This window comes from Microcebus murinus, chromosome 16, assembly GCF_040939455.1.
Source record: "Microcebus murinus isolate Inina chromosome 16, M.murinus_Inina_mat1.0, whole genome shotgun sequence".
Lineage (NCBI taxonomy): Eukaryota > Metazoa > Chordata > Mammalia > Primates > Cheirogaleidae > Microcebus > Microcebus murinus.
Window position 1 is genome coordinate 49,777,553 of NC_134119.1, and position 18,096 is coordinate 49,795,648.

Below are 18,096 nucleotides of genomic sequence, written 5' to 3' on the forward strand. Positions count from 1 at the left end.
TCAGCAAATAAACACCTCCTTGCAAAGTACTTTCCCTGCATGTTTATACATTGATTATAAACTTACAAACCCTTAAACGATTTAAGCCATAATTCTATGTTGAGGACAACTGTTTCTTTGGAATACTTTAGACACACTTTACTAGTATGAACTGCTGCCGCTCCCTGCTGGGCCGCCGCCTCCCCCAAGGCACCAGCACCTCGTGGGTGGGTCTTACTTGCCTGATTCCATCAACACTATTTCCCAATCCCATTCTGTGGAAAGGGGGCAAGTAGCCTGCCCAGGATCACCCATGGGTGAGAGATGGGCTCAGGGTCAGATTCCAGATTCTGATTCCAGATTAGTGTCCTGGGCCACTGTAACCAAATACCCCCACACTGGGAGGCCTAAAACAACAGAAATTGATTCTCTTTCAGTCTTGTCCAGAAGTCTGAGGTCAGGTGTGGCAGGTGGCACTCCAGCTGAAGGCTCTAGGGGAGGATCTGTCCTGCCACTTCCAGCCTCTGGTGGCTCCTGGCACTTCCTTGGTTTGTGGCCAGGTAATTCCGACTTCTGCCTCCATCTCACGTGGCCTCCTCCCTGAGACTGTGTCTTCCCCTCTTCTGTCTCTTACAAGGGCACATTGAATTTAAGGTCCACCCAGATAATCTTGAGGATGGTCTCACCTTGAGATCCTTAACTTAATTACATCCGCAAAGAACCTTTTTCTGAACAGGTCCCAGTCACAGGTCCTGGTGTTGATGTGGACATATCACATTTGGGGCCCATGATGCTTGGGTCCTGTGCCTCCAGCCACTCTGCCCTCCCTGCTCCTGGAAGAGCCACTAGGGCAGATGTGACACAGCAGGAGAGGAAGAGTCAGTGGGGCGAAGCCTGAGACACTCCCTAATCCTGCTTAGCATTAGAACACTGGAGAACGCGTTCCGTCCTGCAGAGAGCCCACTTCTCAATCTCCCTGTGTCTAATGACTTCCTACTGTTTGCTCAGCAGAGACATGTGGCGAGGCTAGCACGTGCCGCAGCGGCCTTTGGTTCAGGGCTGCTGCAGCGGGCAGAGCGGGCAGCAGGCGCTGCCCTGGTGGCTTCGCTTTCTCCTGAGAGAGACGCACGCTGCGTTCGGGAGATGAGTGCTGGAGGAGCAGTCATGCAGGGTAGGGGCAGGAAGCACGCAGGGCTGGGGTGGGGTCTGTTTGTGACCAGTGGTCAGGAGAGGCCTCTCTGAGAGGAGGATATTGGAACAGATCCCCAAAGAACTGCGGGTTCTGGGGGTGTCCAGATAAAGAGCATTCTGGACTTGGTGACATCTGTGCAAAGGCCCTGTGGCCACAGCATGCCTGGCTCATCTGTGACAGCAAGGAGTGAGGCTGAGAGGAGTGAGTTGAGGGGACAGGAGGGGGACAGGAGGGGACAGGGAGGGGAGGTTAGTGGGACAGGGCATAGGGGCCTTGTGCAAAGAAGCTGTGTTCTGACTTTTGTTTGAGAGGCTCCTCTGCCCCGGACCTGCCAGGGGGTCTTGTAGGAGCTGCAGCTCCTGGGCCTGGGCCTGAGTGCTGGGCTCCCCTGAGGCCTGGGGCAATTTTGCCTCATGAGTCTGCCCTGGGCCATCCCCACTCCTGATACCCCCCACCCCCGCAGGCTGAGCACCGACCAATAGGCCAAGGCCCAAGCCCCTGAGCACACTCATGAGGCCTTACCTGGGGTCTCCGCCCCGGCCTCTCCAGCGTCACCAGAGGGGGTTCCCCACATATGGGGGCTGCTTCCTGCCTCTTGGCCATCACTAAAGCTGTCCTCATGGTGCTCCCTCCAGAAAGTCCCCTACCACTCTGGACCCCTCTGCAGCCTGAGGGAGGAGCCCTCCTCTGACCTCCCATAATGATGCCTGTCACACTTTCCATATTGCGTGATAGGTCCCAGCTCACCTGTCTACTCTGCCGTCAGTCTGTGAGCTCCTGAGCACGGAGCTGTGCAGCTCCTGGCCCGTGGCTGGCGCTGAGTGCATGCTGCAGGACAGGTGGGCGGGTGACACGCAGGGGGCGCCCGGCCCACCATCTGTCTCAGGGCCCTCAGCGGCTCATCAGGGTTGGTGTGTGGTTGTGCTGACGTCCAAGCTTTCAGTTCTCCACATCCAGGCACGCTTAACCCTTGCCTCTGGAGCTGTCAATCACTCTTATTGGTCCTGCTTTTCTCTTAACTAGGCCTTTGCAAAGGGCGTCGTGTTCACAGATGAGTCCACCCGATGTCATAGTGAGAAGGATCTTGTGATGCTCTCAGTCCTTCCAAGTTGACGTGCTCTCTTCACAGACTCCTAGACGTCTAAGCCGACAAAGTTCTTTTTTCTGTCTACAATTCATGCTTGCTAAATTCATTACTGCATCAGATTCATTTGGGCTTTGCTATGGTCCTTTTTTAAAAAGGCAATTGTAATTGAAATTTCAAGTTCAGTAAAACTCCCTTGTCTGCTGTATCAAATTGCTGAGTCCAGATAAGTCCAATGTTCCCAACATTTCAAAGGCCCCTTCACCGCGTTTTCCACTCCAACAATGAAATCCAGTGGTCGTCCTCCACATGTGCTGTGGGAACCGTGCGTGCGCTTTGGGAAGTTGGCCGAAGGGCCAAAGGGGAGCGCTTGCAGGGAATTTGCTCTGCCTTCTGTGAAAAGGGAGTGTCGGGAAGCAGGATTGAGCGGCAGCAGCGGGAATGTCTGTCAGCTGCAGCAGGTGGCTGGATTTTCGACATCCAGGTGCACATGCTAAAGTAAGCTCGGTCCACTGGGTCAATCATGCTGGTGACACAAGTTTGGGCTCCAGGGCAAGGCATGGGAAGCCATTGGTGGGATGGCTGCCCCTCCTCCTCCAGCGCTGCTTCTCATGGCTCGTTGTCCCTGTGCGTCCTGAGTGCTGGCCACATCTCACCTTTACTGTCTCCCTCCTCACTGTGGAGATGGACCCACCGGACACTGGCCGGCCTCTCAGCCTGTCTTGTTAAAGTGTGCAGTTCCCGAGTCTTCTGGGGGACACACCCCCCAGGCGGCAATCAGACGTACTCAACTGATTCATGCCTGGGGCCTCCCCATGGCCTCACCCTGTCTGTCCAGCAACTGCCCACAGGAGGATCACCACCCTTCCCAAAACAGCGTTCCCGGGCCTCCCAGCGTCCAAACATGCCCATGGCTGCGTCCCCCACGGTTCATGTGTTGGAAATTTAATCCCTAGTGCAACAGAGATTAGCAGCAGGATCGCTTGAGCCCAGGAGTTTGAGGTTGGAACAGCAACCTCAAACTCCTGGGCTCAAGCGATCCTCCTGCCTCAGCTCCAGAGTAGCTGGGACTACAGGCATGCGCCACCACACCTGGCTAATTTCTTTCTATATTTAGCAGAGACAGGGTCTCACTCTTGCTCAGGATGGTCTTGAACTCCTGGCCTTAAGCCATCCTCCCGCTTGGGCCTCCCACAGTGCTAGGATTACAAACGTGAGCCACCTCGGGGGACCTTCTTTTGTATTTTAATCTTTTGGATGCTATGGTCAATAGGATCATTTTATCAGTTTCATTTCGATTTTATTGCTACCGTATCTAAATACAAATGATTTATAAAATAAATCTCTATTGATATACAATATACATACTAAAAGCTCCCCTTTTCAAGTGTACAGTTCAATGGTTTTTAGCAATGGACATTCCGGGCCGGGTGTGGTGGCACGTGTCTTAGTCCTAGCTACTCAGGAGCCTGAGGTGGGAAGACCACTTGAGCCCAGGAGTTGGAGGTTGCAGTGATCTATGATGACACCATGGCACTCTAGCTAGGGTGACAGAGTGAGACTCTGTCTCAAAAAATAAAAATAAAAAAAATAGTGGACACTCTGAAACTTTCATATTGAATGCCATGCCAATCCTTACCCTCTTTGCTACATATTTGGCACTTCAGTACCTTTTCCTCTGTTCTTTCCCTGTCTCGATTCTCTTTCTTTCCATTTAAAAAATTTTGGCAAAATTCATGACAAATTGACTGTTTAACCACTGTCGAGCATATAGTTCTGCGGCATTAAGCACAGTTGCGGTGTGTGCAGCCCTTGCCATCTATCTCTAGAATTTTCATCTTCCCAAACTGAAGCTCTGTGCCCACTAAACACCAACTCCCATCCCCTTGCCCCGGCACCCACTATTCTTTCTGTCTCTAACCTGACTACTCTAGGGCCCTCACGTGGGTGGAATCATGCAGGATTTGTCCTTTTGTGTCTATTTCACTGAGCATCACTTCTGCAAGGTTCATTCGTGTTGTAGCAGGTGTCAGAACTTCCTTCCATTTTAAGGCTGAGTAACATTCCACTGTTTGTACACACCACATTTTGTTTATCCACCGCTCTGCCGATGGACACATGTGCTGCTTGCAGCTTTTGGCTGTCGTGAATCATGCTGCTGTGAACGTGGGCGTGCCAGCATCTGTCTCAGCCCTGCTTTCAGTTCCTTTGGTGAGGCTGTCAGCTGAGACTGGGGGTATCCAGTGGAAGGTGACACTCTAGATGGTAAAGGCCCCATGCCCTCACTTTACCCAATTCCCAGGGCAGAGGGCAGCTAGGCCCATCCCTGCTATGAGAAGCTTTTTTTGGATCCCCTGGGAGGAAAGAGCGGCAGGTCACCATCAGGGCCCAGCAGAGGGTCCAGTCCCTCGGGCTCAGCCACCCAGCCTCCCATTGCTTTGCCACGCACGGATGTATATTTATCCGTTAGAGCAGAATAGTGACGCACACCCTCCTGCACCCCACTCTGCTGAAGGAAGGGAACCTGTGAGCCTCCAGCCTCTTCCAGTCCTCTCCCACTCCACTGGAGCAGGACGCTATACTTCCAAACGGTCCTACATGATGGGGCTGTAGCCCTAAATAAGCTGCCAGGCAGATCTGTGCATTCCCCCAGCGCGTGAGGTCCGCTCACATCAGCGAGGGGCTGCAGCCACCTTTTCTGCGGCACCCTCTGCTGGGCGTGATTAGAACCCAGCCGGCTTTCTGTGCCATTGTCACGGACGCCCAGTGCTGCCTGGAAGATTCTGTGGTGTCTGCCCACGTACAAAGATGAGAGTTTTGGGTGCATGCTGCAACTGGTCACTGGGTTGCAGAGTGTAGGCAGCTCAGTTCTACTCAGATGGTGCCAAATTATTTTTCCAAAGTGGTTGCACCAATTTACACTCCCACCAGCAAGGCGAAGGTTCCTGTTGTCCCACTCACGATCCTCTTAAATACGGATGTAGCCGAGCCCTGAGCATGAGGCAAGCCTCTGGCACGAGCAGCAGACCGAACAGCCACCTCCCCCCAAAAAGGGAAAACAGAGACAGTGCAGGCTGCCAATGGCAACTTTTAAAAAATTGTAACGAATATTTCTAGATAAATAAAAGATTTTGCATCCATGAAACAACAGTAAGAATAGGAAATTAAAAACCTAATAGCAGAAATTAAAATGTCCAGAGTAAAATTGGAAGAAAAAGTTGAGGAAATTTTCCAGAACATGGGACAATAAGTCAAAGAGAAGATAGAAAATAAATTATTTTAAAATTGGAGGGCCAGTGAATGCACTGCCTGGAGTGAGGCAAGGCAGATACCTTGAGGTGGTACAGGCTTGACTGTGAATGGTATTTATATAGTCACAATGCAACCCCTGAATAGCTAATGTATTATGATAAAAACTGGGATACAGCTGCCAGGAGATGGAGAGGGAAGCTATGGGGAGGGCCATGTGTTAGTTTCCTGTGGCTGCTGTAAGGAAGTGCCACGAACTGGGTGGCTTAAGTCAAAAGGAATTGACTGTCTTGCAGTCTGGAGGCCAGAGGTCCGAATGTGGCCCTGTTCCCTCCGAGCCTCCAGGGGAGGCTCCTTTCTGTCTCTTCCAGCTTCCGGTGGCTCTGGGGTCCCTTGGCTTGTGGCTGCATCACTCCACTCTCTGTCGCTGTGGTCACATGGCCTTCTCTCCCCTGTCTCTGTATCTCCTCTTGTGTCTCTTATAAGGACATTTGTCATTGAATTTAGGGCTGATTGGGGTCCAAGATGATCTCATTTCACAATCCTTCACTTAATGACATCTGCAAAGACCCTCTTTCCAAGTAAGGTCATGGTCAGAGATTCCAGGGGGTCAGGGGGTGGACATATCTTCTTGGAGGGCTTTCACTCAGCCCACTAGCAATGGCATGAAGGGGTGAATCTCCAATAGGAGGAAGTCAGTAGATAATATTAAACTAAGACTTTTAAGTCAATACCAGCATCACCTCCAGCGGACCCAGCAGAAGGACGTGGATGTGATTGCCCAGCTGAAGGCAGGGCAGGGGCTGGGCCAGAGCCCTGCTGTACCACCTGGCTCAAGGGTGCACGTGTATTACATAGGTGGCATTTGAAAGTTAAGTTACTGGAACGCTATATGTCTGGGCAATGCAACCCCTGTGGAATGGGGGCCTGCGAGGACACAGATTTTCGTCTGAACCTGCTGACCTTTAGGCTCCAGGAGCCCCTCGCTGTGCCCTCACCCCATACACCGTATCTCCTTCTCTATGCAGCGGCCCCATGACTGGCTCCTGCTCCTCAGACAAGACCAGCCCAGAGGCGGCCCTGGCAGCCATACCTGTCACCCCCGTGACCACAAGAGAGAAGATCCGGTCCAGGTTCCACGGCAGCCACGACCTGATCCACCGTCTGTTTGTCTGCATTTCAGGTGCGAGGTCTGGGCCTGGACAGCTGAGGACACCAGGTGGGAGGTGGGGTGCACTTTATGGGTGCTCTGGCGGGGTGTGCACAGCCTCTCCCCAGGTTGCTATAAACAGCACCCGGTCTGCTCCTTTTCCTGGAGAGGGCCAGATCTACCTAATACAGGAAGGTAGAGGAGAGGGACCTCTGCAAATGGGGCTGGGGGAGCTGCCCAGGGGTGGGCTCAGTGCAGGGCTCTGTGAGTGTCCCCCAGCCAGAACCACCTAGCAGTGACAGCTGTGACCTGTGGATAAAATGAACAAATACAAATAGCAGTCCTCGTGCTGCAGCTGCCACAGCGGCCCTCCGCCCTGCCCATGCCTTCTCCTGACTCCTGCATTTTCACTCCTGTCAAAGGAGCTGTCTCCCACGGGGCTGGGCTGCCTCCTCTTTCCCTGATTGAGTGGAGGACATGCTGGTCTCAGCCCACCTGGCATGCAGCGCCGGCCTCTGAAGTTCCTTGCATCCGCCCTCTGTCACTCTTACCACGGTCTTCCTCCCCCAGGCGTGGCTGACCAGCTGCAGACGAACTATGCTAGTGACCTGAGAAGTATTCTCAAGACGCTGTTTGAGGTCATGGCCACCAAGCCAGAATCGGATGACAAGGAAAAGTTAAGGAAGGGTGAGTGCCCACTCAGAATGGGCTCTGAGCTTGCGCCAGCCACCTGTGTCTACTGCCCCCAGGGAGGGCATGCTGAGAAAACCACACCTCCTAGCCCTAGCCCTCCTAGCCATGGCCTCAAGGCAAGCTTGTACCCAGGATTGGCTTACCTGCCACAGTTCAAATGTGCAACCAAAGGGTGCATAGCTGTGGGGCCTGGGAAGCACCCAGCGAGGCCACCTGCCCAGAGAAGCGGCTCCACCCCTGCAAGTTTGCAGATAGGCCAGCCCCACTGTTCTTGTGTGAGCAACGCGTGGCTCCTGGCCCCTGCACACACTGTAGCAAGGTAACCTGACTCTTACTGCGACAGAGGCTGGAACAGCGTCACTTCCACTGAATTCTGTCTGTCACAGCAGAAGCCAGCACAGAGTCATGGGGGAATGTGGGCCATACTGCTTATGGGGTAGTGGAAAAGAGTCCATTCTCAGACCCAGTCACACACAAGCATGTGTACACACATGCCCACAAAGCACACACACATGCACTCACATAAGTGCACACTCACATACATATGCACATGAGTGCACCACACATGCATGCAACACATACTTGCACATATGTGCACATACACTCACATGCACACAGCAGTTATTTGGTGAAGGAGTAGGCATCTGAGCAAGGACTGATTAGGCACAGGGAGCTTGGCCCATGGCCCTTGCAGGATTCTGGAGTGGGATAGGGGGTTCAACCCCTGCTCGCCAGCCCCTTGTGCTGGGCTCAGGTGCCTGTTCTGGGGGTGCTGCCCCTCACCACAGTGGTCTGGGCACACGGGACAGCCTGCCTGGTCCTGGAGCCTTGGCCCAGCAGGGCATGTTCTTGCCAGCAGGGAGGAGCCTTGTGTCCACTGAGCTTGCCCCTTGGGGCCCACACTACACCATTCTGCCAGGGGATTCTTAGCAGGGCTGCCCTCTGGAAATCTCACTGCAGAAGAGGTGGTGTCATAGACTGGCTCTGCACCCAGGGATTGTGAGCCCCTGGGGCCACGCCCTGGACTGAGCACTCACACTGGCAGTCTGAGGGGTCTGGCTACACTTGTGCAGTGTAGGAAGGAACACCCACCTGCCTCAGAGCCCACCACCCTGTGCACACAAGGGACCTCAGAAGGGAAGAGCCCCAGCCAGAATCAGCATGCTGTGGCACTCCCTCTGTGTGCTGTGAGGCTGTCGGTGGGTCTGGGGGAGCTGACCCTGCTGGAGGCACCCAGGATATCCACCAGGGACAGGTGACCATGCATCGATCACCTCGCCCACCCCACCCCCCAATGGCCTCCCTTTTTCTGCCAGTCACCCAGACCCTGCGGAGTGCAGCCTTGGAGGACTGTGCATTGTGCCAGGAGACCCTGTCATCCTCGGAACTTGCAGCCAAGACCCGAGACGGGGACTTCGAAGGTGTGTGGGAGGCTCTGGGCCAAGGAATGGCATGCTGCATGTTGGGTGGAGCACCCAGGAGCCTGCTCGGGACATTTCTACCTCTCTGCCCCACCCCAGCCCCTCCCAGAGGCTGTCTGGGTGTGTGGCTTCCCATGGGGTAGCCTCCCACACTGCAGCGCTCCTCCCCTCCCAGGTGGACACACAGCCAGCCCCAGACACTGCCCGGGACACCAGTGGGGGGCCGCCTCCTCACTAGGGGGTTGCAGGAGTCAGGAGGGCCTCCTTGTGAGGGGGCCGTGGGAGTTAGGGGGGCCTTCTTCATGAGAGCAGGGCCTCAGGCCACTGGACTTGAGCAGGTGCAGCAAGAGACAACTCCCTGTTCGCCTGCAGGCCGGCTGGAGGCCAGGTGGCTGGGCAGTCAGGAAGGAGAGTCCAGAGTAGGTGGGGGACACTGAAGCACATTTGTGGGGATGGAGTTGCCCACGACCTTTGGAAGGGGCTGGTGGCAGAATATGAAAACAGGCCTGTGGGTCCCTGGAGATCTGGGAGAGGTGCCAAAGTAGATGCCAGCAGATAGGCCTTATCAGGACGGACAGAGCTGTCAGGGAGAGTTCAGAAAAGTGAGGGTCACCACCAGGGTGTGGTCACCCAGATGGAGGCTCCCTGCAGCGCTTCCCGAATGCAGGTGTCCCAGCCTGGGGTTTGGTGGCCCAGCACTGCCAATAGCTGTGACGAGTGACCGGTGCATGTGATGCTATCAGTTTCCTGAAATCACAGCCAGTACCTGAGGTCTAGGGGAAGACAGAGAAGAGGAGAGGGATCAGCAGTGCCTGCACCCACCAGGCCTCTGACCCTGCCTCCTGCCCACCTGGCTCTGCCACTGCTCATATGTCCCTGGCTCTCATTGTGACAGACCCACCTGAGTGGGTGCCAGACGAGGCCTGCGGCTTCTGCACTGCCTGCAAAGCTCCATTTACTGTCATCCGCCGAAAGCACCACTGCCGTAGCTGCGGGAAGGTAGGTGGGACCACACCCCAGAGGATGGTCCAACAGCGTCACGGAGGGACCCGTCCACAGGTGCAGCATGAGGTTCTGGAAGTCAGGACCTATGCCCCGAGAGGGTAGTGAGGTCTCTGGGTTCCTGTGAAGAGGCCCCAAGTCCGGGCCCTTGGAGTCTGCATGGTGCTCATGTCCAGCCCTGATACTTGAGAGCCAGGGACGGGGAGGAGACCGAAGGTGAACAGGAGACTTGGTGGCCTTGGTGCAGGGCCCAGACCCCCTAAGAGAGCCCAGCCTTCAGGGTTGAAGCCTTAGCCAGGGTTTCCTGGAGGTTCCAGCTCCACAGCTGTAGGGCTGGGGATGGGGCAGACCCACCACCTGCCCTGCAGGGGCTGGATGGGAGGGGCCTGGCTGGCTGGCGAGGCCCCGTCCCTCACTTCCCCCAACCCCCATGCCACCCCCACCCTGTTCTAGATCTTCTGCTCCCGCTGCTCCTCACACTCAGCACCGCTGCCCCGCTATGGGCAGGTGAAGCCCGTCCGTGTGTGCACGCACTGCTACATGTTCCACGTCACGCCCTTCTACAGTGACAAGGCGGGCCTGTGACACGGCCCAGGGCACATGCCCCCACCCCCAGGCAGGACCCCCAGGCAGGACAGGAGGGTCTTCCTGTGTCTCATCCAGCTGCAGCACCCTAGGTCTGCCCAGACTTCCAGATTGCTCAGAGCCTCCATCCCACCCACCCTGGCCTGGGACGCCACCCAGGGACACAGGCCGGCTGTGGGGTGACAGATCAGCCTGACCCACGGAGGGAGCCCAGTAGCACGGGGCCTGGCAGGTGGGCTAGGCTTTCCTGCTGTCCACAAGAGCTCTGCTACAACTGGCGTATGCAGGAGAGTGGCCTCCCTGAGGGCCTCTTCTGTCCGGTGAATCTAGAAGCAGGCACGGGCAGTTGGGCAGGCTCCCCGGCACGGCAGGGTTTCCCGTGGGCCCACCAAATCAGAAATAGCGGACTGTCCCTTCCTGCCCACAGCCGCCCGCCGCCTTCCCCAGTGCCCACCCTCCCTGGCCTGCCTCATGCATCTCATTTCTTCTTGGCGGGGGAAGTGCTGGAGGCCACTCAGTGGGCCTCTGGGCAAGCAGGGGCCTGGTGTCTCCCCTCCACTGTCCACCTGCTGGCAGAGCCCGGGCAGTGCAGAGACCCTGTACAGGCGGAGGTTGCTCAGGTTCCTGGGCCCAGGCTCACCAGGCATCCCAGGACCGTGGGGGCTGCCAACATGGCCACCATGACCCCCTTCCCTCTGTACCCCCTGGGGTCCTGGCCCACTTCCTCAGACCCTAGAGCAGCCTGGACCCAAGCTGACACAGCAGAGTGGCCCAGCACGGACACCTCCTCAGGCTTAAATCTCAGGCTTCACATTGCAATGATGATTGCAGTTTTATTTTTAGAGATGACACACCTACTGCTTCTTTTATAGGATAAAATGCAATTACTACTTAACAGTGGAATACACATGCTGAAAAATGGCTTCTGTGGGGGGAGAGTATATAATGGAGAGAATATTATGTATTGAGATTATATTTATTTTCTAAATGCTGTAATTCAAAACCATTTCCATAAATCTATTTAAGGATTGCAGACACTCTTTGTTTTTTCTGTGAACACCGACTCTTTTTTCTCTGTCTGGAAAGCGACGGTACTCATGCTGACGTGCGTTCTGCCTAGGAAGCTGGGGGCCTCTGCACTCCTGGGACAACTGCAGGGCAGGCCTTGGCTCCCTGTCAGCCCCCAGGGGAGGAGGGGTCACCCCCTGCCTCCCTGCAAGCCCCACCCCACGCCTTCAGGTCTCCGTGCCCCAGCTGCCTACCCACCTGCCTTGTTCCTCTTCTCGTCTTCAGCTCAGACCCCTGGCTCTTGCCATCTTGGGGCCCACCGCACCTGGGGACCCTGGTCATAGGGCCTTGCTGCCCAGCAGCTTGGGAGCTGCCTTCTGGAGGGCCCTGGAGAGAACAGGGTTGTCACAGTGATAGGCCTGAGCCCCTGGAGGTGGGCACTGGAGGGCCAGAGACTGGGGCACTTTCTGTCTGGTAAGAAAGCATTTTAGAATGTGGGGCTTCCTCTGCCTTTGGGAGCAGAAGAGAGGGCATCCATGAAACCTCAGTGTCTCTGGCTGCCCAAGGCTGGGTACCATCCCTCCACACCTGAACAGCACACAGAGACATGGTCCTTCCCATCCTACATCCCATTCCCCACTCCCCACTCTGGTGGACAGCTGTGGCCTGTGTCACTGACTGGACAGCTGTGCCATAGTGGAATTGCCCCCGCAGGGAAGCCTGCATGGATCTGCCCTGTGGGCCCTCTCTCTCTTCACAGGCACCCACACAGGCCACCTGAGATGTGGTGGTGGTCTTCCTTGTCCACCAAGTCAGAGGTGGGAGAGGGAGTGGAGACCAGGAAGGAGGGTCTGCCCCCAGAGGGTGGAGCCTGGGCCCCAGGGTGGCAGATGGGAAGATCTGCATGTGGCCAGGGAAAAGGGGGCAGCCCCTCCCTGAGCTGCCCTGCAGGAAGGCCTGGGGCCACAGGAGCCCTCCCACGAGGTGGCCCACTGTCCCATTCACACAGAAATGAGGGGTTTCCTGGACTCTGGGGTTGCACAGTAAACTCAGGATGTTCAGTCACCCTACCCTACTATGGGGCTATCCTTACCATAAAAGCAGAGCCAGGACCTGGGGTGAGAAGGGCTGGTCCCAGGCAGAATCCAGCTCAGAAAGGATCTAGAAGGGATGACTTGCTGCCCAAGAGCTGGGGCTCCAGACTGGGAGAGCTGGTGGTGGGGGTGGGGGGGCCCAGGGCTCTGGATCTGGAGTCAGCCCCTGCAGGCCAGCCTCAGGACCACATGCAGGTCAGCATTCCTGAGCCTCAGTTTCCCCATCCTCACCACCGTGTTCCTCTCTGCTGGTGTTTCCTGAGCATGTTGCATTCCCTGGCTTCACATATGCTGTCCCCTCTGCTTCCATGACAGTCCCTCAAGGCAGCAGGATCCCTGTGTTATAGATGGGGAAACTGAGGCTCACAGAGGTCAGTAAGTGGCAGAGCTGGGTCGAGGGTTTCTAGGAGGGTTCCACAAGAGGTGGAAGCAGAAGCGTCCTGTGACATGAGGAGCCTGGATGGATTAATACTCCCAGGGGAGGTGTCTGGAGAGGCAGGGGCTCCACCCGGTTGCTCATGGGGCAGCTGGAGGGAGGTGAGGCTGCCCTGAGGGTGGCGCCTCCCACCCTCTCTGGTTCCCAGCACCTCCCACCCCACCCCAGCTTCAAGGAACAAGCAGGGGCCTGAGGCTGGGCTGTGCCCACCCCGCAGGTGCTCAGGACCCTAGAGGCAGCCTGCAGCTCCCAGGGACAGGCCAACAAGTCACAGAACGGGTGTCCCAGGGGCTCAGGAGCAGGCCCTGGGGAAGAAATCGCCACATTGTAACTTGGGGAGGTGGCACGAAGTAGAGAAGGCGGAAGCCCCACTGGGTCCTGCTCCTTCCACTGTGGGCTCAGCTCGGCCACCACAGAGGCGGCTCCAGAGCACCCCTCTCAGCCCCACACACTCTGGCCTCTGGAACTGTCCCTGTGGTCCCCCACGGTTCACCTCTACAGCAGCCTGTGGCCTGGCCTGCCTTCCCTGGGGGCCCCCAGGCCAGCAGCCAGCTGTCCTGTCTGGGAGGCAGCGAGGTCTCCCCAGCCCACACCATTGAGCTGTGCTGGTTCCTGAGCTGAGCAAGGATGAGGAGGCCAGGAGCACAGGGCAGAAGGCCCTGGGGCAGCGTGGGCGTGCATGCAAGAGGTGTCCTTCTTGGTGATGAAGGCAATGGATGCCAAGTCGGGGATGGGGGCGGGGAAGGGGAGGTGCGTCTGAAGCAGGGAGTCGAGCTGTAGCCTATAAGGGCCACCAGGGGGCACCCTACCCCACTGCCTCCTCTAGGGAGCCTGGCTGCCAGGGTTCCGCTGCGTTGGGGGCACCTGGAACCCTTCCATGTAGGGGCTGCCCACTATGGCCAGGCACCCCAAGTCTGAACAGAGCCCCCAGCGCAGCCTGACCCAGTAGCTAGGCCCTCGTTCTCAAGGTCCTGCAGATGGTGAAGGGTCTAGAGAGGCCTGGCACAGCAATGACCAAAGGCAGGACAGACCATGCCCAAAGGGCTTGGGGAGGCTGGGGAAGGCTTGAGCTGATGGCTGACAGCACCCTGGATGGGCGGCTCTGCCTGTGTGTGGGCCCAGTGCTTCGGCCTCACCCAGCCCTTGCTTTTCCTGTTCCCTGGACTCTGCAGTGGGAGCTGAGGGGGGCAGGCAGGACCCAAAGTGCTCACCCCATGCCACCCCCATGCCCCAGAATCCTGGGGGTGCTCCCAGGCCCACCCAGATGCACCTCTTCCAGGAAGGCATCCCATAGCAGCACCCCCCTCCTCCCAGAAGAGCCCCTGCCATTCTGTGGGAGGGAGACTTGCTCTCTACCCTAGGCTGGTCCTCCCCAGGCCTGAAGAAGACATGGCCTCCACATCTCAGGGGGCATGGAGCAGCAGCAGCGCCAGGCTGGGCCCCTCTGTCTCTGGTGGCCTGAGCCAGGCCTGCCTAGCTGTCAGTGGCTCTGGCCCTACCAACTTGGGAGGCCACCCCTGACACCACGGCAAGTGTCTAAACTGTACCCACAACCCTCCTTCATAATGTTTTTTTCCCTGTAAAAGTTTTTGAAAGGAAATTTTACTCTTCTGCTTTTGGACACTTTGGCTATAAGAAATTCATTTAATTTACAATTGTCTAGGTTGTCCAGGGTCATCAGCACAGAGAGAAAAGTTTGTAAAGTGAGAAAAATGTCTACCCCACTAATTGTTCACAAATATAATGAACTGTTTCTTATTTAAAGCTTAAAAATGCTGATATTACATTATGTAGATATTTAATTACATCTTCATTTATTTTGATTTTGCTGTCTTCTTTTCGTATTCTGGAAACGATGTATTCCTGAGTGTTAAACTTTTTGGAAGGCCCCCAAATGCTTGGAGGCCTGGCTTGGTGCCCACGGCTGGCCAGCCAGGGCAGCCTTGCCCCACCCCAGGTTCTGACCGAGACTGCTGTAACCAGTTGTGACTGGGCAGGCCCCATCTCTCCGAGGCCCCATTGCCCTGTGTGCACTAGAAGCACTTGTTGATTTGGGGCTGATTTTCAGGTTCCTGCCACTTCCTGGGTAGCCCCTGTGCCCAGCCCACTGCAGCCCAGGGCTTTGCATGCATTCTCATTGCACCCCCATTTTGTAGCTAGGGAAACTGAGGTTCAGAGAGGTTAAGTGAGTTGCTCAACTTCTTATGGCCAGACTAGAATCTAGGGTGTCTTTGAGGGTGGGATCCCCTGACAGAACTCCCCAGGAGTCCCCCCTGGTGTTCCCATACAAGGAGGCCTCTCAGGGCAGGGAGGCCAAGGCTTCTAGGGGGCCAGTTGTGGCTCTCCAGTGCCTGATGACTGGGGCCGTCCCCCAGGACCTGCCTGAAGGAGCTGCCCAGGCGGCCACCCCCTGGGGTCTGAGGAGAGGCACGCTTCAGGCCAGGGGAGGAGACACACAGGGCAGCCTCCTGGCCAGAATGTGGGCTGGGGGCCGAGGCTGCAGGGCATCTGCCCCAATGACCGGAGAGGCCAAAGGCAAGAGAGGAGGTGGGGCCGGCGCCAGGCATCCTGGCAGTGCAGGGAAACAGGCCCTGAAGGAGGGTGGGCCTCACCAAGCTCCCCACCCTTGGGGCATAGTGTGGAGTGTTGAGGCCCTCAGATAGGCCGAGAGGACAGGGTGTGTTCCGGAACCAGGGTGCTCAACATTCATGTGCAATGGCAACAGGGAGGTTGGTGATCCTGAGTCCAGAGAAAGGAAGTTGGGCTCAGTGAGCGCAGGGAAGATGGGGAAGCAGTCTTCCAGGGGTTTCTTTCCCTCAGGTCTCCTTAGGGCCGTCAGTACCCTCACAGCACCCATGGGGAGGGAAGTAAGGCAGCCTTTCCCAGGCCGAACCAGGGATCCTTCATCCCATCCTCCTAGTACCCCCAGACGTGGAGGGAGAGACCTTGTTTTACAGCTTGGGAAGATGAGGCAGGGCTGGGGCTGGGGGAGGAAAACCCAGGCAGGGGTGCAAGGGAAAGTCCAGGCAGACTAAAGACTTACCAGCCCTTGAGCCAGGCACGGTGGCTCTCGCCTATAATCCTAGTACTCTTGGAGGCTGAGGAGGGTGGATCGCTCAAGGTCAGGAGTTGGAAACCAGCCTGAGCAAGAGTAAGACCCCGTCTCTACTAAAAATAAAAAGAAATTAATTGGCCAACTAAAAATACATAGAAAAATTTAGCCAGGCATGGTGGCGCATGCCTGTAGTCCCAGCTACTCTGGAGGCTGAGGCAGGAGGATTGCCTAAGCCCAGCAGTTTGAGGTTGCTGTGAGCTAGGCTGACAGCAGTGCACTCTAGCCTGGGCAACAAAGTGAGACTATGTCTCAAAAAATAAAAAACAAAAAGAAAGACTTACCAGCCCTGGCCTTCCACCCCAAACTGGGGAAGCCCCTTCTAGATTCAAGCCCTGCCCTTCTCCTGGAGCCCATGGCTGGGGGGAGGGAGGGTCAGGGAGGCTGGGCTCCCCTAAAGGGCAGTGAGGGAGAATACTCCAGGTGGTGGGGGAGTCTAAGTCTGGGCTGGGGACTTAGAGGATGGGGCAGTGAGGGGCATGTTGCTGGTCCAGCAGGGCTGCACGGTGGAGGTCCTGGGGGCTTGGGTGCATGGAGGGGGGCTCAGGAGTGGGGGTAGAGATAGTCCCCACCAGAGCAGGGTAGGGTGACTGGGCTCCCCTGAGCAGAAGGCTTGAGATATCTGCCCCTCCCTCCCGGCCATGGGCTCCTTGGAGAAGGGGCAGGAAGGGCTGGGCAGGCTTGGGGGAGAGGATGGGCAAGGAGGTGCCTGGGCCTGGGCCCAGGAAAGGCTTCTAGGAGATGCCCTGGGGACCTTACTCCAGAAGGGGCCTGGGACAGCCTGCCCCCTGTAGGCCAGCTCAAGCCATGTGCTTCCCTCCCCAACCTCCCCACTGGGGCTCCACAGGCGGCTGTGTGCCCGACTCTGCCCATCTTGGGGGAGCATGCTGAGGCTTGTGGGTGTAGAGGCCCAGCCAGCCCCAGGAGAGACCAGCCCCTCACCTGTATGTCCTCCCCACCCGGCTGGCGCTGGCTTGCCATGGCTTCAAAATCTCCCCTGGGGGCCTCCAGGCCCAGCCACAGCCACCAGGGCTTGGCTGAGGTTGGCTCCAGGGCTTGCCTGCCACTCCCTCCGCTCCCCTCCCATCCTTGCTAGCCTGTGGCGCCCTCCCTGGCTGCCCCTGGTCCTCAGTCTGCCCAGCCCTTCGCAGTCCCCCCACAACTCCTGCACACTCCCCAGGCAGTGACGCCCACATACACACTCTCAGACAAAGTTGCACCCCTCGGACACCTGGGAAATACTTGATCTTGGATTGGCTGAGGTGGTGGGTGGGGGCGAAACGGCCTAGGTCCAGGTTAAAAATCTCAGGCTGGGAGGTGGCACACAGTTGGCTCCCCACAGTCACACCTGGGCGCCTGTCCTGCTGGCTATGGCACTGAACAAACCCCTCACCCCATAGCAGGGAGGAGGCAGGGCACTATGCCCAGCAGGCACACTCTCATGAGGGAGGTGGCAGGCAGCAACCCACTGGGCAGCCAAAGCAGGGATGGAGTAACTTTGCAAAATGCTGACCAGCAGGTGGAGAGCCCAGGTCCCCAGAGCACAGAATGCATCCCACACTCCTCGCCAGATTTAGCACCCTCCTTCACCCTGCACAGCCCTGAGCAGACTAACCCAGAGGTACTGAGCACTGAATTCTTGTTAGAGGCTCTGCCCTGGCCCCAGGATGTGGGACAGGAACCAGAAGAGCCCCCTTAACATCAAGGGGGTTAATATCCATGCAGGCTGTCTCACATCCACGTTGGATCCTGCAGCACAGTATTCTTAATCCCACTTCACAGATCAGACAGCTGTGGCTTACACTCCAGCAGGTGTGGCTGGGCCAGGAGGTGGCTTTGGTTTTCACACTCTTGTGCCACTGGCCCTGAATCTTGTGTGTGGGAGCACTAATCTCCATTCTGCTGGGATATATGGGGGAACCTAGAAAGTCCCTGAACCTAAAGGGCTCCAGGTTCCTCATCTGTAAACTGAGCATGCAGAAATACACAGAGAAGCATATAAAGCTTTCACATCAGTCTGAAGGCTGAAAGTGCTGAGGTTTTACAGTTTTTTATTCTATTTTGTTGGCGGCAGCCCCCCACCGCATTTAG

At 56.7% G+C, this 18,096-nt stretch overlaps 1 protein-coding gene across 2 annotated transcripts in view; it reads left to right on the forward strand.

Annotated features, from left to right (window-relative positions):
* ZFYVE28 (zinc finger FYVE-type containing 28) overlaps positions 1 to 13,573 on the forward strand; it is a 111,513-nt gene extending 97,940 nt beyond the window's left edge. Inside the window, exons 8-12 of one of the 2 annotated variants that reach the window (XM_012737410.3) lie at positions 6,533 to 6,687; positions 7,225 to 7,341; positions 8,664 to 8,768; positions 9,664 to 9,767; positions 10,224 to 13,573. In XM_012737410.3, coding sequence (XP_012592864.2) covers positions 6,533 to 6,687; positions 7,225 to 7,341; positions 8,664 to 8,768; positions 9,664 to 9,767; positions 10,224 to 10,355 — 613 coding nt within the window. In that variant the 3' untranslated portion in view covers positions 10,356 to 13,573. The remainder of the gene's footprint in view (positions 1 to 6,532; positions 6,688 to 7,224; positions 7,342 to 8,663; positions 8,769 to 9,663; positions 9,768 to 10,223) is intronic. The other variant, XM_012737408.3, reaches the window with a different exon arrangement.
* Positions 13,574 to 18,096: the final 4,523 nt, after the last annotated feature.